This window comes from Stigmatopora nigra, chromosome 21 (genome assembly GCF_051989575.1).
Source record: "Stigmatopora nigra isolate UIUO_SnigA chromosome 21, RoL_Snig_1.1, whole genome shotgun sequence".
Lineage (NCBI taxonomy): Eukaryota > Metazoa > Chordata > Actinopteri > Syngnathiformes > Syngnathidae > Stigmatopora > Stigmatopora nigra.
The window spans coordinates 2,749,593-2,772,715 of record NC_135528.1 but is presented as its reverse complement, the minus strand read 5'-3'; the positions used below and the strand labels follow the sequence as shown (position 1 = coordinate 2,772,715).

General features: G+C 37.3%; 1 protein-coding gene across 1 annotated transcript in view; it reads right to left on the bottom strand.

The window, feature by feature from the left end:
- stt3b (STT3 oligosaccharyltransferase complex catalytic subunit B) overlaps positions 1 to 22,707 on the bottom strand; it is a 36,608-nt gene extending 13,901 nt beyond the window's left edge. Inside the window, exons 1-8 of the mRNA XM_077743336.1 lie at positions 22,201 to 22,707; positions 11,750 to 11,858; positions 9,404 to 9,691; positions 8,263 to 8,328; positions 5,984 to 6,083; positions 5,313 to 5,411; positions 3,850 to 3,996; positions 112 to 160 (exon numbers count right to left, since the gene is read on the bottom strand). Of these exons, the coding sequence (XP_077599462.1) occupies positions 112 to 160; positions 3,850 to 3,996; positions 5,313 to 5,411; positions 5,984 to 6,083; positions 8,263 to 8,328; positions 9,404 to 9,691; positions 11,750 to 11,858; positions 22,201 to 22,460 (1,118 nt within the window). The 5' untranslated portion in view covers positions 22,461 to 22,707. The remainder of the gene's footprint in view (positions 1 to 111; positions 161 to 3,849; positions 3,997 to 5,312; positions 5,412 to 5,983; positions 6,084 to 8,262; positions 8,329 to 9,403; positions 9,692 to 11,749; positions 11,859 to 22,200) is intronic.
- Between the last annotated feature and the right edge of the window lie 416 nt (positions 22,708 to 23,123).

Here is a 23,123-nt window from a genome sequence, read left to right as displayed (position 1 = left end):
TACATGTTGCTATGTAAGAGAAAGCAAAATTTGATGCAATGTATAACATCCTACAAAAAAGGTACAGTGCTTTTTTATGCTGTATTATAGAATATATCAGGTTCAACTTACCCAGTGTCCCATAGTGAATAGAAACGCCCACTCCATGGAGCAATATATCCTAAAGATTGAGGGAAGAAAAAAAAAAAACACCATTAGAAATGTCATTAAAAAAAAGAAGCTAAAAAAACACCACACACAAAAAGGTACACTCACTGCTATCTAAATAAACAGTTAAAATGCTTAAGAACAATCTGAAAAAACATGAAAAAAACTTAAAATCATAGTCAATCTATAAGTGATCACTACTACAACCAAGTTAAATGTAAAATAATTAGAGAATTAGGAGTGGAGAAAAGTACAAAGGCTGATACTTGAATTAATTTGTTAAGCAATATAAGCAAAGTAAGACATCACCACTCTGAAGCTTAGTCTACGCTTTAAAAATATGTAGTTTATGTCAAGTACATTCAAGGATTGCACTTGTTTGTGCATAAACTAGACATCTATGAGACACAACAAATGGGATGGAGTAACAACACAAACTGCATATGATATGAAAACATTCCAAATGGTCAAAATGGTCTTGCATCCAAACTGATATGAGTATAAAGTATAAATTCTGGGAAGATGAGCAGTCAGTTGCGAGTGTGACACAAGCGATTAAGATCGCTTTTCAATTCAACTGCCAATTTGGCTGGCAGCTTCCCTTCATACTGGCCAATGCGAGTTCTACAGACTCACTTGGAGCATTATGCTTTAAGTCCAAAATGTATTTCATTCAACTCCAGGCACACACAATCAGTGCCAATTTAGACTAAAAAGGAGCGCAGATGCTTGATGATAAAATTAATTCCTTGCAGCCACATTCGAATAGGGGGTTGTTCAACCAACTCCCTTTTAATACAGTAGTGTGAAAAAGTATTTGCCATGATCTAGCTGCCGTTTTTTTTCTCTTTACTCGTCACACTCAAGTTGCCAATTAAAAGAAATTTCATTAGCTTAATAATTTTTATTTCTGTCCATATTTCCAATTTATGTTTTGTCATTCCCAATCATTTTAGACCAGCAAAAATGATTCAACCAATAAATGATATACATCATCGCGGTTAATGGGAACCGGGACCACCCGCAATAAGTGAATTTCCGCAAAGTAGGGATTCCCCTTCAAAAATGCTTAATTTGAATTTAATTCCAAAAAAATACATTTTTTTACCCCTCTGTATACAGTACACCATATAGAATACGAGTAGTGAAATTCATGTTATAACAAAAAAAAAAAAACATTAAAATATGTTGTCTCAATGTAATATTTGTATTTTTCTTTTCGATTTTTTCCCCAAAAAAATCTGCGAAGCTCCGAGTCCGCAGTGGCTGAACCGCGAAGTAGTGAGGGAACACTGTATTGTATTTTTGTATCAAGGTTATCTCTGCTGGTACTTTGATGAGAGATACTCTCCTATCTTCTTATCATTATTTTCTAAACAGAAGTTGTCCCACTCATTGGACATGTTTGCCTAGTGATTTGATTTGAAGCAACTGAAAAGTGCGATGATACTGAAAACTAATGCACACACACGCTTATGTGTGTATATATACAGAGATACATAAATGTGTGTATATATATATATATACACACGCGCATTCGTGCACGAATATGGGAAATTGTCACATTATTTTGCTGGACCAGGTTGTTTTGCATTACAAAGCCCAGGTGTGTGGCACTGGGCAGAGTTCTCTGCACCACAACTGCATCCTATCTTGTCAGCAGAGTATTTAGATGCAGGCAACCCCAGAAAAGGGTGGCAAGATATTGCTTTGCTAGTCGCCTTTGCAAATTTGAAATCTCATGCCCTTTACTGATTTGCTATTGTTAGCTAGATACAGGTTTGTTTTTGATTTGGCTTGTTGCTATAGTGGTTTTGTATCATATGCCTTGTGGGGATATTGAGTAGTCCACTCACTTACCCCCCCTTTTTTTTCCTTTAAGATCCCTGTTGACATTTTTCTCACGGACCTTTTTGTTAAATGCCATGCGTTTGTGTGTTTTTGAGTTAAACAAATGTTGAAACACGCCTCCTTATTTAAAGTCATTTGCTTCTGGATTCAAATTCTGCGTCCATGTACCATAATTGAAGTATTTTTAAGACGGGAAATGGGGGTGGTCCCTATTTGTTTATGACGCAACAAACTACTTTTGAATATAATATTGGCAGGCCATTTCAGAAACAAATTGCTCCGTGTGCTGTTATAATTACTGCTCGACATTAGCGCTGGCTATTAAAAATGTTAAGTCAATTACAGGTACAAAAAAATTCTCAGAACGTCTCGTAAGTTAAGGGCTCAGAAAGCTCTTGTGATCTTCAGAATCTGTCTGGTGTAAAGTAGTATTCTGGGAACTAAGTGGAATACTCATAAACAACAGGAGTCATTTCAGATACAAATTACAAAGTACATGGTAATTCAAATAGACATACATATTTAATCTTTCGCTCTGCAATACATTTGCAGCTTTGAAATGTTGCTCGAGGGGCTTTCATAGTTGTGAATGTGCCTAACCAATGCAGACAACAAAAATAAATTAAAGCGCATATTTTAAAACCGGTGTTGCACTTTCTTAAACTAACTCATTTGCTAATATCTACAATGTATAAATAATACTATCCCCCTACTAAAAAAAATATGAAATCACCAGTAAATGCTCATTTTTTAGACCAAGCACAGGGAAGAAAAATCATGGAAGTAATTCATTTTGAGTAGAAACTATGGACACAACCCATCCAGTTGCCTTTTCTTAATTGGGCACCTGCCTTAGATTAGATCTGCTCATTAGTCAATAGTTAAAAACAGTACATTTATCACACCATGGAGGGCTGCTGGACCATGTGGATTGGCGAGAATCATGGCTCCAACATGAGCGATGGCCCTAACAGCCATAAAGGGAGTTTTTCGTGTGTCTATTTAATATAGTTTGGACTTTTAAACTCCTCTCTGTACTCTTATTTAACTGTAAGGTCGATGGTTCCCTGTAGTTGCTGGTGAAATACTGTACAATGTTGAATTGCTCCCCACGGTCCGCCAGACAAATAAATATTAAGGTTTTCAATCTAGCCTTCCTACTTGAAATGAGAAAAGCTGTTATATTATAAATATTTGTTCTTAAGCTTGGGACTTTTTTTTTTAAACCATAAAACCATTTTTTAACCACAACACCAGGACAGTTTTAAAACTGCTAGGTTGCATGCTTCATGCCCCCTCCCCTAAAAACAAAAAGTTGGCTTAAGACATCTAAATATTTCTTGTGTTGAATTTCTTTAACGCCATACCAAGTATTGCATTATTGTCCTTTGTGACAATGCAGCATGAACTATTTGTGCTCAAAACCCTGTGGCGTGATGCATAAAAATCCTCTGGGCACATATAATGGAAGCAAATCTATTTACTGAGAATATCCCAAATCAGTTCATTGACCTATTTGAGAACACTCTCATTAATCTAATTGGCCATGGATTCATGGACAAATAACATGCTTTGGATCTGAAGAAAGGACATTAAGGGAATACTATCCTTCACCACTTCACGGCCTCAGTACCTCACATTTTTTCATACAAGTATTATATAATATAATAAACAAATCTAAGGGACATGGTCTGTATATTTATAATTCAATCAAATACTAAAATAAAATGAATGTAATGAACAAAACCCCATAAAACTAAATAATCGCCTTGCTTGTAAAAGTATAAGCTCATCTTCAAAGAAATATACATTAAACACAGTTAATAATAAGACAGAATATTACTTGCATACCTGTGTACGTGAGGTATATGACAGTGAGGAAGACCACACCAGCAGCGAGAGAAACACCAAGGAAGAAAAGCGTCTGGAATTCTTGTCTGGTCAATCTGTCTCGTAAGTACTGCAGGAAGGCGTATGCTTGAAGTAGTGCAAACACACCTGCAACAACAAACAAAAAATGAATTCACGAGTGCTAATAAGAAGTTTTGTTCTTTACGATTCATGCTCCCTTCAGAATATTCTTCACTGTAAAAAAATCCTCAAATCTGTCATTTATGAACCTTGTGTGAATTTGATAATAAACAAGAACCACTTCTTGTCAGAAGTTTGAGTACTTTGACAAGCCACATGTGAAATCAACTTTCCCTTCCACCACAAAACCCCTAATTTACACAATGTAGCATCCCTGAATGATTTTTGGAAAGTAGCCAAGGTGCTAAACTTCCATCTCACCCTGCTCTGGGGCATTGGGGGGCACAAAATCCCAAGAAGCCCCATGGCTCAGTCACTCTCCTATCATCTCCCTGGGTGCTTCCTCTGGGCTACCACCAGATGTTCTAAGCAGATGCTACCTCGATACAAACGTACTTGGTCTTAAAGAGCTCGTAGAAAGGAGATTTAATACAAACAGACAAAAAAAAAGTGCTTTCAGGTGTTGAAATTTAGCGGCTATTTCTGGTTTTGGATTGTTTAACACCTTTTACGATATTGTTTGTGAGCAAATTAATGCTGAATCTGTTCGTGCCAACCCCAGAGTGCCACCCAATTTTAAGCATTCGGACTCATCTTGCCAGCCAACAATATCGTTTGTTATGAATATGTAAACACGGAGGAGGCGGATTTTGAGCCTGGATCCGATCTTTTCGCTATTTAAAAACAGGTGCAATTAGGAAAATTAAGGGAAAGCAACATATGAAAAATGATTTTGTGGTAAGGTACCATCCGAAGAAGAGTGACTTTGGCACTATAGTAAATCCTCATTAGATGAGCATCTCATCGTACAAGTTTTCCAATATCAGAGCGTCATTAGAGGAAAAAGAGTGCCACTATGCGAGCAAATATCCTATTGGAGTATCTTCTGTCAGATAAGATGCTACTTAAGATGACTGTAAAGCAACTTTGAAGATGGTTTTTTTGCGCGGCCAGATACAATTGAATGAAATGTATATATCCAACTAGCTGTCATGTATATAAATTAAAAGGTTAAACACCAGGAATGGTTGATGAAAAGCCAAAGAGGCACTAACTTTGGTCCCTTCTCTAAGCTTGGCATGTTTCACATGCATACATTATTCAAAAGACAAATTTTACCATTTGAAAAGATGACAATCTGACACACAGATTTCTACTGACTCGTGTTAGTTTTTGTACAAGTATGCGCATTTCTCACAATCTGACCATAACCAGTTGATTGTGATCAATGTATCGGGAAACCGCTGCCCCAGGACAATTAAATTATCAACCACATGACTTACCAGCAGCAGCCATATGTTCACTGGTCCTGATTGGCTGGAACCCAACAAAAGGAATCTGCATTGATAGTACAAGACCAACAATGTAGAAGGTGCTGTAAGCTGTAGAGAGATGAGGAGATTGTGAGTACTGCTCAGTTATGAAACCACAAGCTAAACCCTACAACAGGGTAATCATTTTTAGCAATGTAAAATATTTAGTGTCCATTTCATAAATTATAGTCAGTTAAAATAGTAAAGTAACCTCTTTTCTAAACTAACACAACAGATTAATTCTTCAAGGAAAGTGCATATCGTCTTCGCCAGATAGTCAAAAGTCTGTGATGAATAAAGCCCTACTGGATTATTAGATAATACAATAATTGCTCATAAAAGTAGTAGTGATTTCCATTCTTACATTGTTCCCTTCAACATGAAACAAGAATGTTTCCTTTTAAAGATTTACTCCGCATACAATCCCAGGGGAAAAAAATGGGAGCAGGTTTGAACATTTATTTATAAAAAACTGCTTTAAGTATTCATAATTTACTATGATTGTTAGAACTGGAGCTTTAACAATGTATTGGAAGGTTTACAAGTATAGGTGATTTTCTGCATTGCCTTATAGTTTGATTTCAATTGAATTGTAACACCTTCATTACAACAGAGTTTTACAATGAATGTATGCACCATACCGATGTAAACTCTTCTGCTGTAGCGTTGCATCAGCAGCAGGACAAACACATGGAGTGGAATTAGGTTGATAATAAACACATATCCTCCCCATGCTGATACCTAGGAAAAGAGAAGCACATGTACACAAACACTCGTAAGTCAAGCATGGTAAGCAAAGTGAGATTCAACTCGGAAGGGCTTGGAAAAAATTCTGGAGTCTAATCAAGTTAATCACAGTATTAAATTGGAACTGAAACTGCGTGCCACATGCAGTATAATCTTAGAGGATGCACCAGCAGGGTTGATATTTATTTTAGTTATTTATGGTTTACAGACAGAGGGGCCCAGATTCATCGGTCCCACCTGCTTGTTTAGAACCAAAAGACAATTGTTGCGCTATTTAAAAAATGGACTTTTGAAAAATGGGTGTTAAACAAATGAAACAGAGTTTACACACAAAGATAATTCAATCACTGGCCAAATAGGATACGGCAGCCGTTTCTGGCCACCATAAAAAAATTCAACTCTCTACGTTGCACGGTTTGGACAAACGTAGCGAGAAAATCTTAACATACATACACACACACACTCACCACGCTATATAAAGATTATCGACAAAAGACATGCAGACGAGGTTTTTCATGCGCATTTTTTCTGTCTACCAAATTCCGGGTCAATTTTTCCCAATTAGGTTGACGCAAAGCAAAGCTGGCATCGTTTAACTGCAATTGCAGGATTATGTAAAGTGAAATAATTCTTGTCCATTTAGGCTCACCAATGTCAGATTAAACAGAAGTGTAATATATGTGACCATCAGTGAATGTGCTTGCCATCAAAAAAGGGGGATCTGTTGTTCATATATTTAACTAAATTAATAGCCAGACAGTATACAGAGACCTGCTGTAAACATTGTTTCCATGTCTCCATGGTATTTTGAGGGGTCTTTATCTAATCGTGAATAAAGTATAGCCCAAACCAGGAATACATTTAAATGAGCTAACAATATAACGTGACAAAAAATGAACGTTTTCATATCTATAGAAAATTGTTTTGATACCCCGGATAAGTTTATAGTATTAGTATCAACCCTAACAGCACTAGCAGCCATATTTAACAGGTGCTAATGTTACTGCTGCAGATCTATTGCTCAGCAACGCAAATAGACAATTCAGAGAAATTGACCATTTTGCAGCTGCCCCAATTTTATTCTGGCTATGTAAACGAACTAGAACAACAACAACTGGCTGGGACAAATAGATAAAACTGTCAATTAGGCAAAATGAGAACTGATGTACACCAATGATAGTGTGTAGTGACTGTTAGACAGAGGCATAATGAAAACACATTACTTGAAGAATTAGCATGACAGGAGTAGCAATTCATGCATAATGCTTTATCACCACCCTCGCACAATACTGAAGGGAAAAAGGAGGATGTTTCAGAGCAACCAGCATGGTTCCTGTAGCTCCTGTCCATCAGGGAAGCATGTCACTTTGATCCCTGTCCTAATCATGCCCCTATCTCCTCGATATAGGTGATATATATTTTAAGATCAAGGATCCCTTCCATCTAGGTGGATTTATTTCCCACTTGTGACACATGCATTCATTTAAACCAAATATGAAAGGCAAAGCATGAATAAATGGTTGCAGAATTTGGCAGGATTATAACAGAAACAGCATATCAATGAGTTTATGCTGTGCTTTTGCTTCATGACCAGAAGCTTTTTTTTGTTGCCAGGGTGACCGTACCAATAACAGTGGGAGGGAAGTGGATAAAATATACTTTGAGAGCATGATGAAAACACTGATAATAAAAATGAGAAACAAGTTGCCTTAATTTGAATTTTGTCTTACAAAATACACGGTCCAAAATTAAATGTTACTGGTAATTGCTTCGCTTGCTAAATGTTTTTTTAACTTGAGTCACATTTATATTCAAGAAATACCCTCATTGCGCAGCTCTGGTCGATACACTTAATTTGAATGGTTAATTCTATTTATTGTCAGTGTTTTCAAAATTGAAAAGGCAACTCTACCCAAAAAAGAACATAATATTTTGATAAAAGGGATTTAAAACATGCATGCACGCACGCACCAGTAAATTGGATCGGTCTTATTCCATGTGGTTTAAAAATGTGTATTTAACATTCAAATTGAGACTTTGCAAACAAAATCCATGACAGTTCTTCAGTGCGTTCGCGTGAATGAATATCAGCAATAGTCATGGACAAAAAATATCTGTAGCCATTAGGAAAAACATGTCAGACATGCCATTGGTTGTGTAGAACAAAACTTACCATATAAAAATAACACAGACAACAGCCAATAGTCCAAAACACAGATCCTGTCTTCACAGATTTCACCTGGAAAAGTAGATAGTGAAATCATGAAAAGCACATACACTGCCGTTGCGAAGCAATGATTGAGTTTCAAAGATTAAAATAAAATTGCGCTTCCACTCTCTAGACCAGTGTTTTTCAACCTTTTTTGAGCCACGGCACATTTTTTACATTGGAAAAATTTGTGGCACACCACTAACCAAAAATTTTACAAAATGACACTCTGTATAGTATATTTACTACAGCACGGACACTGGGCAATGACATCATATTTGCAGAAAACTATTAATAAATGTTAATTTTAAAAAAAGGATATTGGATAATTTCTCACGGCACACCTGACGATCTCTCACGGCACACTAGTGTGCCACGGCACAGTGGTTGAAAATCACTGCTCTAGACATTCATATTCTTCTGTGTTTTTTTTTGTTGCATTAGGGTCACAAGTGAAATGGAGCTTATCTGAGCGAGATGCGCCGTACTCTTCTACTGTGGGAATAATTATAATAGTGCTTCTTTAATTACTATGGAGTTTTACAAAAGGTTAAATCCTACTGCCGCACAATAGTCAGAAGCCCATAATGTCAGCCTGTATTGCAATTCACCAGATCATTGTAGCATTACATTCTAACCTATGTACATTTAATTTCCAAATATAATTAACTCGAAATATAAATATATCATTATGAACCTAAAGTCACAATTAAAAATGTTTCATTAGGAAAAGTCTTAATCAAATACAGATTACACATCATTATAACAGTCACATTCCCTTAATCAGACAATTGCATACACAGAATGCTCAATTGTGAGCTCAAACTGAATTCTACAACGCTGCTGTTACTGTGTACAGTACTGTCATATTATCCCATTCCAACAACAGATGGATCCAATGTTTATCTATGACCAATGGAACAAGATAGTCTCAATCAAGGGTAAACATTCAACTAAAATTTTGTTGTTGTTGAAAAGCCTGACAGCAGATGGGAGGAAGGATCTGTAGAAATGTTCCTTCTTGCTACAATGCTTTAGAAGAGTAACACTACCCCTAAAAAGATTTTATTCACCAATTATTAGGAATTAAGTCAGGCATACATACCCAGAGATAGTAGGTGAACTGCAGGGCAAAGATGGCAATCCCCTCATTGTCAAAAGAGCCAGCAACAGATCGGGAGATGTAGCCAGGGACGATGGCAATGAAGCAGGCTGCCAGCAGCCCAGCACCCTGGTTCCACAACTCCCGCGTCAGCAAGAATGTGGAGATGGCCGTGAGGCCGCTGAACACTGGTGCCAGAAATACACACACATCTCGAATGTGGACGGTTATGTGAAGTAAGTTGAGCACATAGTGGATGAGTCCCGCAGTCATCATTAATCCGGGATACACCTGTATAGGAAGAAAGAAGTAAACATGGTCAAATAAAAAAATGGGACAGTAGAGATTTAATCAAAATACCAAAATTTGATCAAGTAAAAATACTAGCTGCCTTGTCAGTTCTAATAATCAATCTCAATTAAACGATCACGCAGTCATCGTGTGCTCAGCAGGATTAGTTTCCTTGACAAGTGATAAAGGTGATGTGTTATCAAATCTAGGCTGTCTGCTTTTGTTAAATGCTGTTACACAGAGAAAATATGATATATAAATGGGAGTGCAGTTGTGGCCAAGGCTGGGTATTGCCAACAGCGTCATGATTCATCCCAAAACGTTACATTGAGTATCTTGATATATGGACCTACAGGACAATACAAAACCGAAAAACATAAATCAGACAACTGCGTCACGTGGTTCACTTTGCTGAACAGCAGAAATAACTTGTACACTAAATCCTTAATGCTCTTAAATATAAACATGTCGCATGTTGTGCTTTCTTCAAGTACTTCTCTCTAGTGTCCTGTCTAGTCATATGTATGCATACGACCATAGTGAAAACCCCTAAAGAACCTGAATTGATGAAGAATCAACTTGTATTGTCAACAGGCACACAACCAAATAATCTTGCATCATATTTTTTAGATACAGTCCTAAATGTGATGTGACGATTTTGCCAGTGCAGCCAAGTGGATGAAAAATACGGTTTAGTGGTTCGACTATTCGACACATGATATTAATCAGCATGTGTTTAATAGACTTGAAGGTACACTTTAGCAAAAACACTTAGTAGTGGGATCAGTAAATCCCAGTTTGATGTAGATCTTCATTTTTGTACATGTTTTTTCAACGTTTATCAATAGATTTCTTCCAATCATGATTATGGACTATAGTAGAGAAAAGCCTGACTGATGATACAATTTCAATTGTGTGCACTACACTGGTGGTCTTGCTAAAGCTATGCTTAGGTTAGAATGCACTTAGTGTCCCTGATGTGTTCACACAATCAGTAACCAATGCATCCGTTACCAACGGTAATTGGCCAGTGCCTATGAGACATGGCTGAAAGTCAACTCAAAAGGATTAGTATTAGGATAATTACTAGTTGTTACTCAACTAGTTAATCTTATTTGAACTGCTTCTCGATCTTTTAACATCGCAACGAACATTGGTAAGGATGCTCACACTATCAATAAGATTAAGTATTTATTTACTGATGCAATGAGCTGATTTCTAATACCAGAACAAAAAAAAGCTTGTCATTCTGGGGCAACAATGTTTGGTTCAGTGCTTTTTGGTGGTCTTTGGTGGACAGCCACATAAAGAAATCTTTGTTTCCTATCTGTAGTTCTAGAAGAAAGCATGCCAGGCAATTCTTCTGTTGAACGCGAGATGGGTGGCTGTGAAATGGAAATAAAGTAGATTGGCCTCGAAAAGAAATGCAATTGTCACATTAACTGACAAAGCCCCATTGAGTGACTGGAGGCTAAGTGGAATCATACACAATTCATAGGAAAAGTCAAATTGTAAAACTGAACAAAAACAGTGAATAACTTGATAAAAAGGTCAAGGACAGAAATGGAAGCATAGCAAGGATGTAGAGAGAAGAAATTGCACGCAGACAGATTGCATTCCAGGAATGCCGACAACAAATCAAAATATAAAACTAGGAAAGGAATTTGATTTTACAAATACAACTTGTTAATAAAAGGTTTATTTGATTACATTTAGGCGTCCCCACTTTTATTTGTTTAATAGAATAATAAATGAAATACTAATATAAAAATTTTTTCGGTGAAACGTCCATTCGGCAAACTGTCCGTCGGCGAAACGTCTTTGGGCAAATCCTCCAAGTACCGGGCAATTTAGAGTGTCCAATCAGCTTACCATGCATGTTTTTGGTATGTGGCAGGAATCGGGAGAGCCCAGAGGCGCGGGTAGATCATGCAAATTCCACACAGGTGAACCGACCTGGACTTGAACCCAGGACTCGAGAGCTTTGAGGCCGACGGGCTAACCACACGCTCCACCAGGCCGCCCCACATTATTATTATTATTATTGGAATAACTTACTGTGCCACCAACGATCCTTCCCAAGGGGTACCATGCTCTTTCATCAAACCAGTTAAGAAACTCATAGAAACCCTTGGTTGTGAGATGATGTGTTGATCTGTAGTTGAACCTATGAGAGACACAAAAATCCATATTGAGTTTAAGGCTATAACGTCACATCACATTTGCTGTTACATAGTTTGCCAAAATGCAATATCCACTGACCGAACAATAGCACTTCTCTAAGAGAACAAGTTTTAGGGAGCAGTTTTTTGCAGTGGTTTGGTTTAGTTTTGAAAAGGGGTTGCGCACAGAAGATGAGGCTTCCACTATGTCCTAGAATTCGTGGCAACATCAATTGCTGTGTATCTACTATGCTTGAAATTTAGTGACCCTTTGGCAACATTGTAGCCAAATACAAGCATTCCCAGACAGCTGGAACTTCGAAATGACATTCATGCAACGAGAAGCATCCTCTTGGCAGAACTGTGGTTGGCCTTAACGCATCCACTGGCAAAGGAAGGGCATCCTGGCCCCATGGACCCCGGAGCGTGGTCACAGTTGTCCGTCTGCTATAGAGTCCATAATGACTCAAAGCCCATATTACATAAAACACAAATGAACTCGATGAAAGAAGATTTTGTTGAAGTTGTATTTTTTTCATTGCGGCTACCAGAACAAAGACTAATGGAAACCAGCTCACGGTGAGAAAAAGGTAGAGAACCTCTGCCTTAAATGGCCCAGGACACTTAAGAGGGATTTTCAACGGTACCTCAAAATCCAAACAGAACTGGAATAGGCTCGGCTTTCTCCACAGGTGATGTGCGCCATGTGAATTTCACTCGAAACTAAACAGGAAAAGGCCAAGTCATCCTTCTCTGCCTTTAATATTATCATTCTTCTACTGGGAAATATCGCTTTGTCAGCACTGAGTGCCACCCAATTCACCGCCGAATAAGAAGTGGAGCATTGACCATTTATAATTTAATCCCCCTATCTTCCACTTGTGAGTTTCAGCATGAATTTTGACATTTTGCTTTAATTCATTTTAAGTTTTATATATAAAAAAAACGATGTACTGAATGTGGAAACCGCGAAGTGGTGAAGGATGAGAGTAACAAATTAAAAATAACGGCAAAATCAATGATGCGCATGAATATATAAAGAGGGAAATTTGCTATAGCGATGGTAAAAAAAGTTACTTGTTAAATTTGAAGAATCTTCTATAAGACCTGAAAATAAAGTATAGAGAAACCCAGTGCATTTCATTTGTAGTAATGAATCGTGAACCCTACTAAAATTTCATATATACTACTTGAAGTGCAAATCTTTAATCCTATTACATGACACATAAGCATCGATAATCACATACAAGTACTGCAATGAGGCTGTCAGCGAAAATCCTCCTTGTAAGGATTCCTGACTGACAGAATTCATTTGAAACAGATGTAAAAGGAAACTAAAGGGGTGTTTTATTCATAAAAGATTAGGATTAAACAAAGCAATGTCAAAAACTCTTGAGTGGGCAATACATTTGGTAATGGATATTTAGAGAAAACCTAATTCCCCCTATTTATATGTGCATGCATGCGTACATGCACTAATAAAGTCATACCTTGTGATACGAGCTTAATGCATTCCGGGACTGATTTGAATTTGACAGCCTTGATCTCCATAAATAAAATGTACCCCAATTGTTTCCCTAAAAGTGCAATAGACTATAAGCCACATGTCCAAAATTTTACCCCCCCCCGAAACTATTAGCTCTAAACTGCCCTGGACTATAACTCACAACCACAAGTATCCACATTGCATTGCTACATTTAGAAAGAGATGGAGGTCATTAGCCTTTAAAATTTAGTGTAAAGGTAGGAAAACTGTAGTGCCTTACAGTCGAAAAAACTTACAGAATTTCAGATTTTTCAGTGGTCCGTGGAGAAATAAGTAGGAACCGACTATTGACAACAACTTGCTATTGTTACCCAAATGGGGGCATATCAGGCGCATATGCAGCACTAAGCTTTTTGTTTTCATTCTGAGCAGGTGCAAGTTTTAGCAAAAATAATATAAATTGGACAAACATTGGATTCTCCAGTAAAGAAGTCAATTAAAAATACAGTCAAATTAAATCACTTTCACTCTTGTTTCTGCATTTCTAGTCCCAATGAGAGTTACTTCAAAATTAAAAAATAGGTAATTTCCTGGAACGAAGAGAATTAAATGACGTGAAATTTTTTTTTTAACTGTGGCAAATGATTCAAAGGATGATTCGAGAGGAGTTAAGTTTTATCCCCCATCACCCCATAAAAATGCATAACACAAAACAATTACCATCATTGTTTGGTGGCGAAATGAATAGAACGCCAAGGTTAAACACTGAGTTACCATCTATTGTATGAGACACTGATCCCATTGACAGGATTCTCACAAAGATTTTCATCACTATGTTCAAACATTTACTCACCTACTGCAGGAAGCTAACCCGAAAAAAAAAACACACCAGTCAGACATTATTAGGCCATAAAAGGGTATAATAAAGAAAAATACAGCAGTGTATATATTTCAGGATTTCAGGCAAACAATTGATAGTCGTGTAAAAAAATAAATAAATTAAAAGTCATTTTTCATGACCGTAATGGCTGAGCTACACTGCAAAACATTATGATTGAACATCAGAAGATGCCCAGGTCAGACACTGACATCTTTGTAGGCTTGCTGCAAATAAATCATTAAACATGGTGCTAAATCACACAGGTTATTACTACTACAAAGATACGTTAGATGTATGAAGAGGCTTGCCATTGAGAACCTGTCAATATGGTTGTTGAAAACTGCCAACGGAGATGATCTTTATAGTCATTATATACTAGTGACATATTGGACAAGAATAAGAGCAGATGAAGACGTGTAATGAGTATAGGAAAGGAATTGAAATGCATGATTGTTGACCTCAAATTTATACAAACTGCTTTCTGGCATTATGTTTATATTCGATCAGTTGAACACGCTTCACACCAGGGCCACTCAGTGTATCGATAGCAATCAACTTAGTATTGTTAGATTGCATGGCCAGATATTTTCCTGTGTTGGTTTACATACCTGTCAACTTCAGCCAATTGTAATGATTGCGATTCTTATCATCAAGCGATAATAAACCATAGAAACACAACGCGGCACATAGTTTAAAATAAAAATATGCAGAGGTTAATGTAAAACAAAATGTTTGGTTAGCATTTATAACTATGGAAATGCAAAAAGGCTGGTTTCTCAACATCACTTGTTAAAAGGTCATGCAGACTGACCAATATGTGTAGTTTTTTACTGATACAGTAACAACTAAACGCATAATATAATGCTTCCCCGAAAAGACAGCTAAAAGGCAGTTAAACTCGATGTTGCAGTAAATGAGTGGTTGACCTGCTTATTTGATAGGCCAAAATCATTTGGGAGCCTATAAAGTAATTTGTGTATTAGAAACCGTTTGTCTGCCTTAACATTTAATGTGCCACAATCCACGCTAAAGATACCTTAACATTGTTCACTGTAGAGTAAAATAATAAGCAGAAGATTAAAAAAGTCCTAAATTAATGACTCCGAGGAGCTCATTTGACCTTGTCATGAAACCAGCCACTCGTAGGCCAGTAAATAAAGTTTAAACATTGGAGAAAGTTTGGTTCAAGACTGCTATGAAAATATGTAAAAGATGTCGTTAGAGTTGACAGCACAAAGCACAATAAACATGTTGTTCCTTACTTCTGAGTTTCCGTTTGTTCTGTTGTGCTTTTGTGCACCTGGCTACTTGTGGTAGATGAAGCCTTGAAATGAAATGTGTTGGTTTTGTCTGCCAAGAGTATGTGCATAGCCAGTAGGTAAAAAGGAGCTTTGGGGCTGATTATATAACAGTCTCCGTACTGCATTTTTACTATGGTAGGGGACTGCCAAGTTCAGTTAAAACGAGTATATAATGACAGACCATCTTTTATGATAAACTTGGATCAATACATAAAAATCTTTACAAGCAAGTAAGTTCGGTGTATGATTTGTATGTTTATGGCTATTAAAAGAAGAAAATAATCTCAAAGAATAATTATTACGAGAAGTACAACTTCTAATTAGGAAGTACCATGTGATTCTATTATCATTTGAGGACTACTATTTGTAGTAATTGAAACACGTTTGCAAAACATGAAAGATTATTTTTTGTTTAATTATCCAATTAGAATATCGTAATAAAGATCCCTTAACATTTACTTAGTTATATCACATTTTAATAATAAAAACACCTATTAAATTGTGCAAAATAACTTCAAAACCTTGATTGTTTTTGTATAACGTGAGACTGAACACTAACAATACATTAAATGTAGTCCCATCAAACCCCCAAGCTGTGTTTTTTTATGAAACCCTCCCCCTCTCCTCTACGTAATTTAATGAGCATCCTGAATAAAGATAATTCCAAAGGGGCTTTCCTGACTTTGTGAAACACAAAGGTACACTATTATGAATTTAACTCTGCATGCTTTAGTGGCATAAGAGGACACTTTTGTTTAGTGCTGGGGGAGGATTTTCCTGTGCTAAATCAAGCTTTGGATATTTTTCCAATTAAATCATCCTCATAGGGGAGTTTTCACACTTAAGGGCTTTGGCAGGAATGATGGGGGATTGCTCATGGCCAAACGGATGATACTATGGTGTTGTATGTTCACACTCGTCAGGCAGAGAAAGCAGCAATTAATCTCAGGGGCCAGAGAATTTATTTTCTGTGGCAGGAAGCAAAACATTGAGGTTTTAAAGGGGTATAAGTAATTAATAGTGGTTGAACATCATATGAATTCTCCACACATTTTGAAAAAAAAAACACAGTATGACCCACTTGTAGTCTTTGCTGTAGACTAAAAGTAAAGGAGGTGAAAAAGGATTTTAAATGATCAGATAGATTTTAAAGAAATAGCAATCACTGGTGTGGAACAAACAAAAACTGAACTTTAATCCAGTTTGCAAAAGATGGCTACTGGATTTCTGGAGTGGTAGTTTTTACGCAATTGCTTTTGCTATATTTTAGTCTCACGGCCAGTCAGACTAAACTGTCAATTAAAAAAAAAGTACCATCAATTGAGATTTGAAAGTATGTTTTGAAGCAATACTCACCTAATTGCAGTTCTTCGCTATATATTTTCAAATGTCGACCGGTAGAACAAAAAGCATAACATTAACCGGGTTCTTATTGCAGAAATGCATTAACAGAGCCATCTTCAATAGCAATTTTCTTCTGGGCAAAATGAACACAAAAGGCAATGCTGATGTCATCCTGTTAAAAAATTGCCAACTCTCCAGTCACCACTATATTTGACAGATTAGAGGGTTTGAATGACTAACCTTTGCCTCTTGTTTAAATCTCCAAATCTCAGAGTGGGAAGCACTTCCAAAAGCTTTTTGTGGGCAGTTAACAGACCCACGAGTGCTTCATTCTTAGCCACATTCCGCTTTTGTCTAGCCACACAACAATGGTTTGAATTTGCGACTAAAAACACAACCACTACAACTGAAAGTTACAAGATTATGGCAAAATAATCCAAAAAATTATTGGACATACCTCTCAGCCAAGTAGCAAAAGCTACCCTTCTACAAACTATTGTAGAAGTCAGTGTTGAACTGGCTTGTGTATAATAGATCAGTTTAATGTACTATTGAATAAAGCAATACCCATCAACTTAAACTGGGAAAAAAAGGTTACAATCTTGCAGATCTATAATTCTGTATTTTCAAAATCATTTAGTTATGACCACAGAATGGAATACATCATTTTGGAATTCATGTTTTAACATTTTAAAGCCCTATAAATGTCAGAATGACACTTTTAAATTCTTACATAGTGTTCTCACTCAGACAAATATATTAAAGAAAAGGTCAATCTTTTGGTGTATTGAATGACAGTCGTTTTTCACCATGTTATGAGTAAGACCATAAAAACAGCCCACTTTTTCAAATTTACAACGCTCAATTCATGCTTAGTTTATAGCAGGTAATGAATGATGTTCATGATCACCGAGCGTTTGGAGATCCCCCAGCTGACTTTGGGTGAGAAGTGTTCCACACCATAGAGTGCTTAGTATGTCAATCACGGAGTGATTATGGTTTCAACATTGGCTAGGAATTGACCCTGTGCCAGCTGCATGGAAGCCAGCTTAGTGAACCTCTACACCATCGTGTAAATGCCTTAATCAGTTAAATTTTCACTTCAGAGAACCTCTACTACTGAACACTTCATCAGCCTCTGTTCATGTTTGCCAGGAGTCCGGTGAGAATGATTGAGACTGAAAAAGAGACAGATGACTACATTCTAGTCTCCTGATTGAAATAGAGTCCAGAGAGGCAATTGGGAATCATCTCTCTGATTTATCTTGAAAGTCAATAAAGCAGACAAGATCCTCATGAATTATTCCTAGGCTTCTCTCACTAAAATTATCTTTAAAAAAACTGCAACCAATGATTGGGGAAAACCATTGGTGGGAGGAAACCATCAATGTTTATGAATGGACTAACTGATTGTAACATACAGAGATGTGTGGTGATGGACTTTACTACATCATGGTTTTTCTATTAAGTATCCAAATGAAAAATGTTCATTAAAATGTCAAAATTCACACGGAAACTTACAAGCAGAAGAGACTTTCCCCTCTTCCGCTTGGCACTCGGAAAAATGGCGGAAGACATTCATTCAATTCAGATCCAAAAGAGATAAGTGTATGTATTATATATTAGTTAAAAACATATGAAAATATCAATGTATTAATATCTTAAATGTAATCTATATATTAAAACAATGTAAATACTTTACTCAAAGTGAAGAGTTCCTCTCTGCTTGATTTAAATAATAAAATAAAATCAAAAAATTTATCAGCCTGGTCTACTTTGTAGTCGCACAAGACATTACATTTTTAAATTAACAGTGCCAGGATCTCGATAGTTGGCCATATCACACCTCTAATTCTGTGACGCACTGAAAATGAGGAACATGTGAAAATCAAAGGTAAACCAAATAAACCACTACACTTTTCCTACATGAATCAATGAAACTGCCTTCCTGTGCTCCTGAAATCCCAGATGCGACACTCATAACTAAACTGTCGGGCCTTGGTTCTCTGTTATGTGATCAACATAATTTAAGATGCATATACAGCAATTGAATTTTCAATCCACTTACCGTATTGACCTGACAAGAAAGTGACATTCTCAATGTCTTTGTTTTGGAGTCAAAACCTCCATGCTGACCCCAATGAAAATGTCTGTTGTGACTATTTTTCTTTCCTGAGAATGTCCAAAGGACATGAAAATATCCTCCAACATCAATTAGACAGAGAATGATTTTCATGTGTTGAAATGATGTTATTCCTTTGATTTTGTTACCACATGATACCTAAATCAATTGTACAATTTCTCCTTGACGTTCAACAGACTTTGCAGCAAAACAGTTCTCTTCCAATTCTCACTACATGGTGAAGTTACATAACTTAAACCAACCAAATACTAAACAGACAAGTTTTTAATGAGACAAAGCCAACCATATATAGTAGTTAACACCAGGAAACAATGTTAAAGTCATTGCTTGGGGCAAATAACAAGCTTTAAGTACAATAACTCAGACCCTTTACAGGTTAACAACATGCCTGCCAAGTCCATTCTTAACGTAAGGCAAAAGGAAACCACTTATGTGAGCAATTAAGACCATATAATAAGGGGAACAATTCTTATCAGTAAATTAGTAGTAGCAGTATCTTAGAAACAAAGTAGTAATTATATTGAAGCTATCACAAATCTACCTTCCAACTATCTTTCCACTAGTATTTTCCCCTTAGTTCTGTCCAGTCCTGTCAATGAATAATTTTTCAGCAAACCACAAGCAAACATATTGGCAGTTACTGCCTTTGTCATACATAGAATGACACAACAGAATAATTATAATACATAATTTTTTAAGAGAAACTTCAAATCATTCTCTGCTACAAAGGGAAAAAAAGAAATTCAATCCATTTGAACTGGGAGTGGCTGGCAGTTATGCATTGGCTGGTCAGTGGTGGCAAATTAGTTATTTAAGTTAATTAAGTAAATGGCAGTGACGGACTTAATTATGAATAATGACAATCACATCTGCCTGCTCCAAAAAAAATGCAAATTATAATTTACTCCCACAACAGGCAGAATACTGCCAATCAAAATTTTAGTTGCTAAGAACAATTTTAGAGTTCCTTGAAAATCCACCAACAAAAAATGGCTTAAAAAGGGTGAAAGTAATATTTCTCTTGGCAGGCTTTTGCTACAAGCAGGTAATGCAGTCTGTAAGCATGCATGATTTTTCCCCTCATCAAAATTTGCATCGTAGGTGAATGGAAATCCTTAATTTAAAGATGTTGGAGAATGGAGAAACCACCATCTCTGGTTTCCCACACAAGAAAATGGATCTGATGGTTGTATTTGCAATGGTTTGAGTTGTGAATTAATTCAAATTCATCATCACTGCTCATTGTTGCTCCCAGTCTTGCTGCATTCATCTGGCATGAATCAAAATGTTCCCAAATTGCCAATGTGGCATGAGTCTTTGTGACCAATTCAATTTATACCACTCAACTTCATGGAAATGCACAACAGCCATAGAAAAAAAATGTAAATCAATTCTTTCTTAATGCTTCACCTGCTTCAATGCTGTCCACACATTAGTGTGCATGTAGAAAACCTGCCACCCACAGTGAGCAAGTTGAGTGACAGGAGGGAAAACAGCCGCACAACAAAACGTATGAATTATGTAAAGAAAATTGCAAGTGCACCATAATTTAGCGTCTGGGGGGGGGGGGGGGGGGGGGGGATCATTTTATGTCAATTTTATTTATACAACAATAAGAGACCTTTCTTCCAAGATTCACAGGATATAGTTAAATTGACTTGCCAGCGGATGCGAGCATTTGGTTTTAGCTGGGTTTGGAGGTGGGTGGGTGTTAAGATTCTGCCTTCTCTCACGACAAGACAAAATTGAGGCTTTAAGTATCGTGACTTCTATGCACGCATGACTGTATAGAGCATTTTCTAAATGGTGTCACTGCTTTATAATGATTTTACAAAATGCTATTTTTGTTACTATTTTTTTGTTCTCCTTCAGCAATTAAAAAAACAATCACAGATTACTAAAGAATGGAATAAAAAGGAGAATCAAACTTATTTCCCTCGTTAAAAAATGGGACATTCAGTGTATTTGATGCATGTATGAAAAGTCAAAATGCAAAAAAAGCTGACCACTTGTCTATTATTTATCACTTATTGGTTATTTATGTATTAGTTATTCTCATCTAATTTACTAAAACCACTTTACACTCACTAGGGTTCCAGGGGGTGCTGGAGCCTAGCTGACTTCAGGCCAGAGGTGGGGGACACCGTGAATGAGTGGCCAGCCAATCACGCCCCTTATTAGTTATTGCTATTATATATTGATAATTTGTCTGTCTGTTATTATTTATGCACTTTGTAGTGAAGCTTTAAATCTCATTATACTTGTTTAATAACAATAAAATCATTCGACTCAATTAAAAAAGGGAGTTTACTGATATGAAGAGTTTGGACAGGTCCAATGTTTGTTTTAAATGCTGTCTTGTGATTGCAATGACCTTTGTGCAAAAAAAAAAAAACAGTTTTTTCCCCCCTCGGTGCTGCAAGTGGTTAGAGCTCTGGGGTCCTGGGTTCGAATCCAGGTCGGTCCATCCACCTGCATGGAATTTGCATGGTACTCTGGTTTCCTCCCACATTCCAAAAACATGCACAGTAGGCTGATTAGAAACTACTAAATTGCTCATGGGCGCAAGTGTTTAAAGTTGCCCGTCTCCTTGTGCCCTGCGATCAGCTGATCACTGACTCGGAGTGTCCCCCCTGCCACTGGGATAGGCTCCAAGCATCCCCCGCGACCCTGATGAGAATAAAGCGCTTCGGAAAATGAATCATAATCCATAGGGCTAGTCAGATATGAGACGTAGCCACGCTAGTCAAATGACTGACTACTGCTGTGTGATGACAGTTCACAAGGGATATAATCTGTTTCCGGATTACAAACCGTCCGCAGTGGTGACGAGTACCGGTTTAACAAACGAAAGCCCAGTTTCCTAATAACACAGTCATTTTTAATAAACGATAAGTATAAGGATCAGTCAGTCTCGACTGAAGCGATTTCTCACCACATTGCACAACATCATACTTCCTTTAAATGCATGAATTTATTTATCCCTCATTATTCAGATGTCTTATTAAAGCGTAGTTTTCTCGTGCCTGATCGCCGCCACGAGTGTGGAAGAGATCGACACGAGACAAGTCAAACTAGCCAGAGCTAACTAAACAAGAATCAGAAGCGTTATGGTAAAAAAAATAGTGTTTCCACAAATGAATAAAGCATTGATCAAACATTCTAATAAAACATGACCGTTATCTTTACTTACCACGGATCGAACTCATGGATGATGCTCTCAAAACGGATAACGGCGAAAAGTCTGGAACTGAAACCAGCCAGGCAGGCCAGGAAGAGAATGCTAAAGGAGAGTAACGACTGCCACCCTGCCGGTTGTGTCAGTCCGCCTGACAGGCCCCCTTTCCCGCCTGCAGTAGCCGCTGCGCCGTTCCGACTATTCCCATGCACCGCGCTACCGGCATTAGCGGAAGCTTTGTGCTTGCCGTCACTGACTGCGTGGTGCTCCGCCATTTCTACGTGCGGTGTCAGTAGGTTTGCTAGAGTCTCCTCCAGCCAAAACTACCGTATCGCCTTCTGATCCGTGCTGGTGTAACCTCCTAGGTTTCCACTGTAGTCGACACCAACCTAGGTAGTAAACGATGTTTTCGATCTGGAGAAGTAGTCGTTACATCCCGGGATGGACACGACTGCGACGCGCTGAAACCGCAAGTCCACACGACGCTATTGAGCACCGGTGGAAAGAGGAAGAAGAGATGTGATGGGCGGGGTTACCGGAAGTAGTCGCGTCCTGTCACAAATCGACAGGTATTAAAAGGCGGGTCTTAAATTGGAAAATCCAATAGCATGACCCCTTTGAGTTCATTGACATACTAAATACACCAATTGAAATCGACTCAAGTTGACGAAAACATTGACGAAACAACTTTAGATTCAACCGCTTCACTAATAACGCGTTTTTTTGTTAAATTAGAAATAAAATAAGTCTGTAAAACTGCTCATTTGAAATACATTTTGTAACCAATGTGCACATAAATGCTTTTCTAAATTGTCCTTGGAAATAGAGAGTGGCGTGCATTTTAATTATTGAAGCCTAAAAATACAGGGATCATTCATTCACTGCTTCTCAAAGGAAAAATAGTTTGGGCGTCACATTGTGTGTACGTCAGTGTGGCC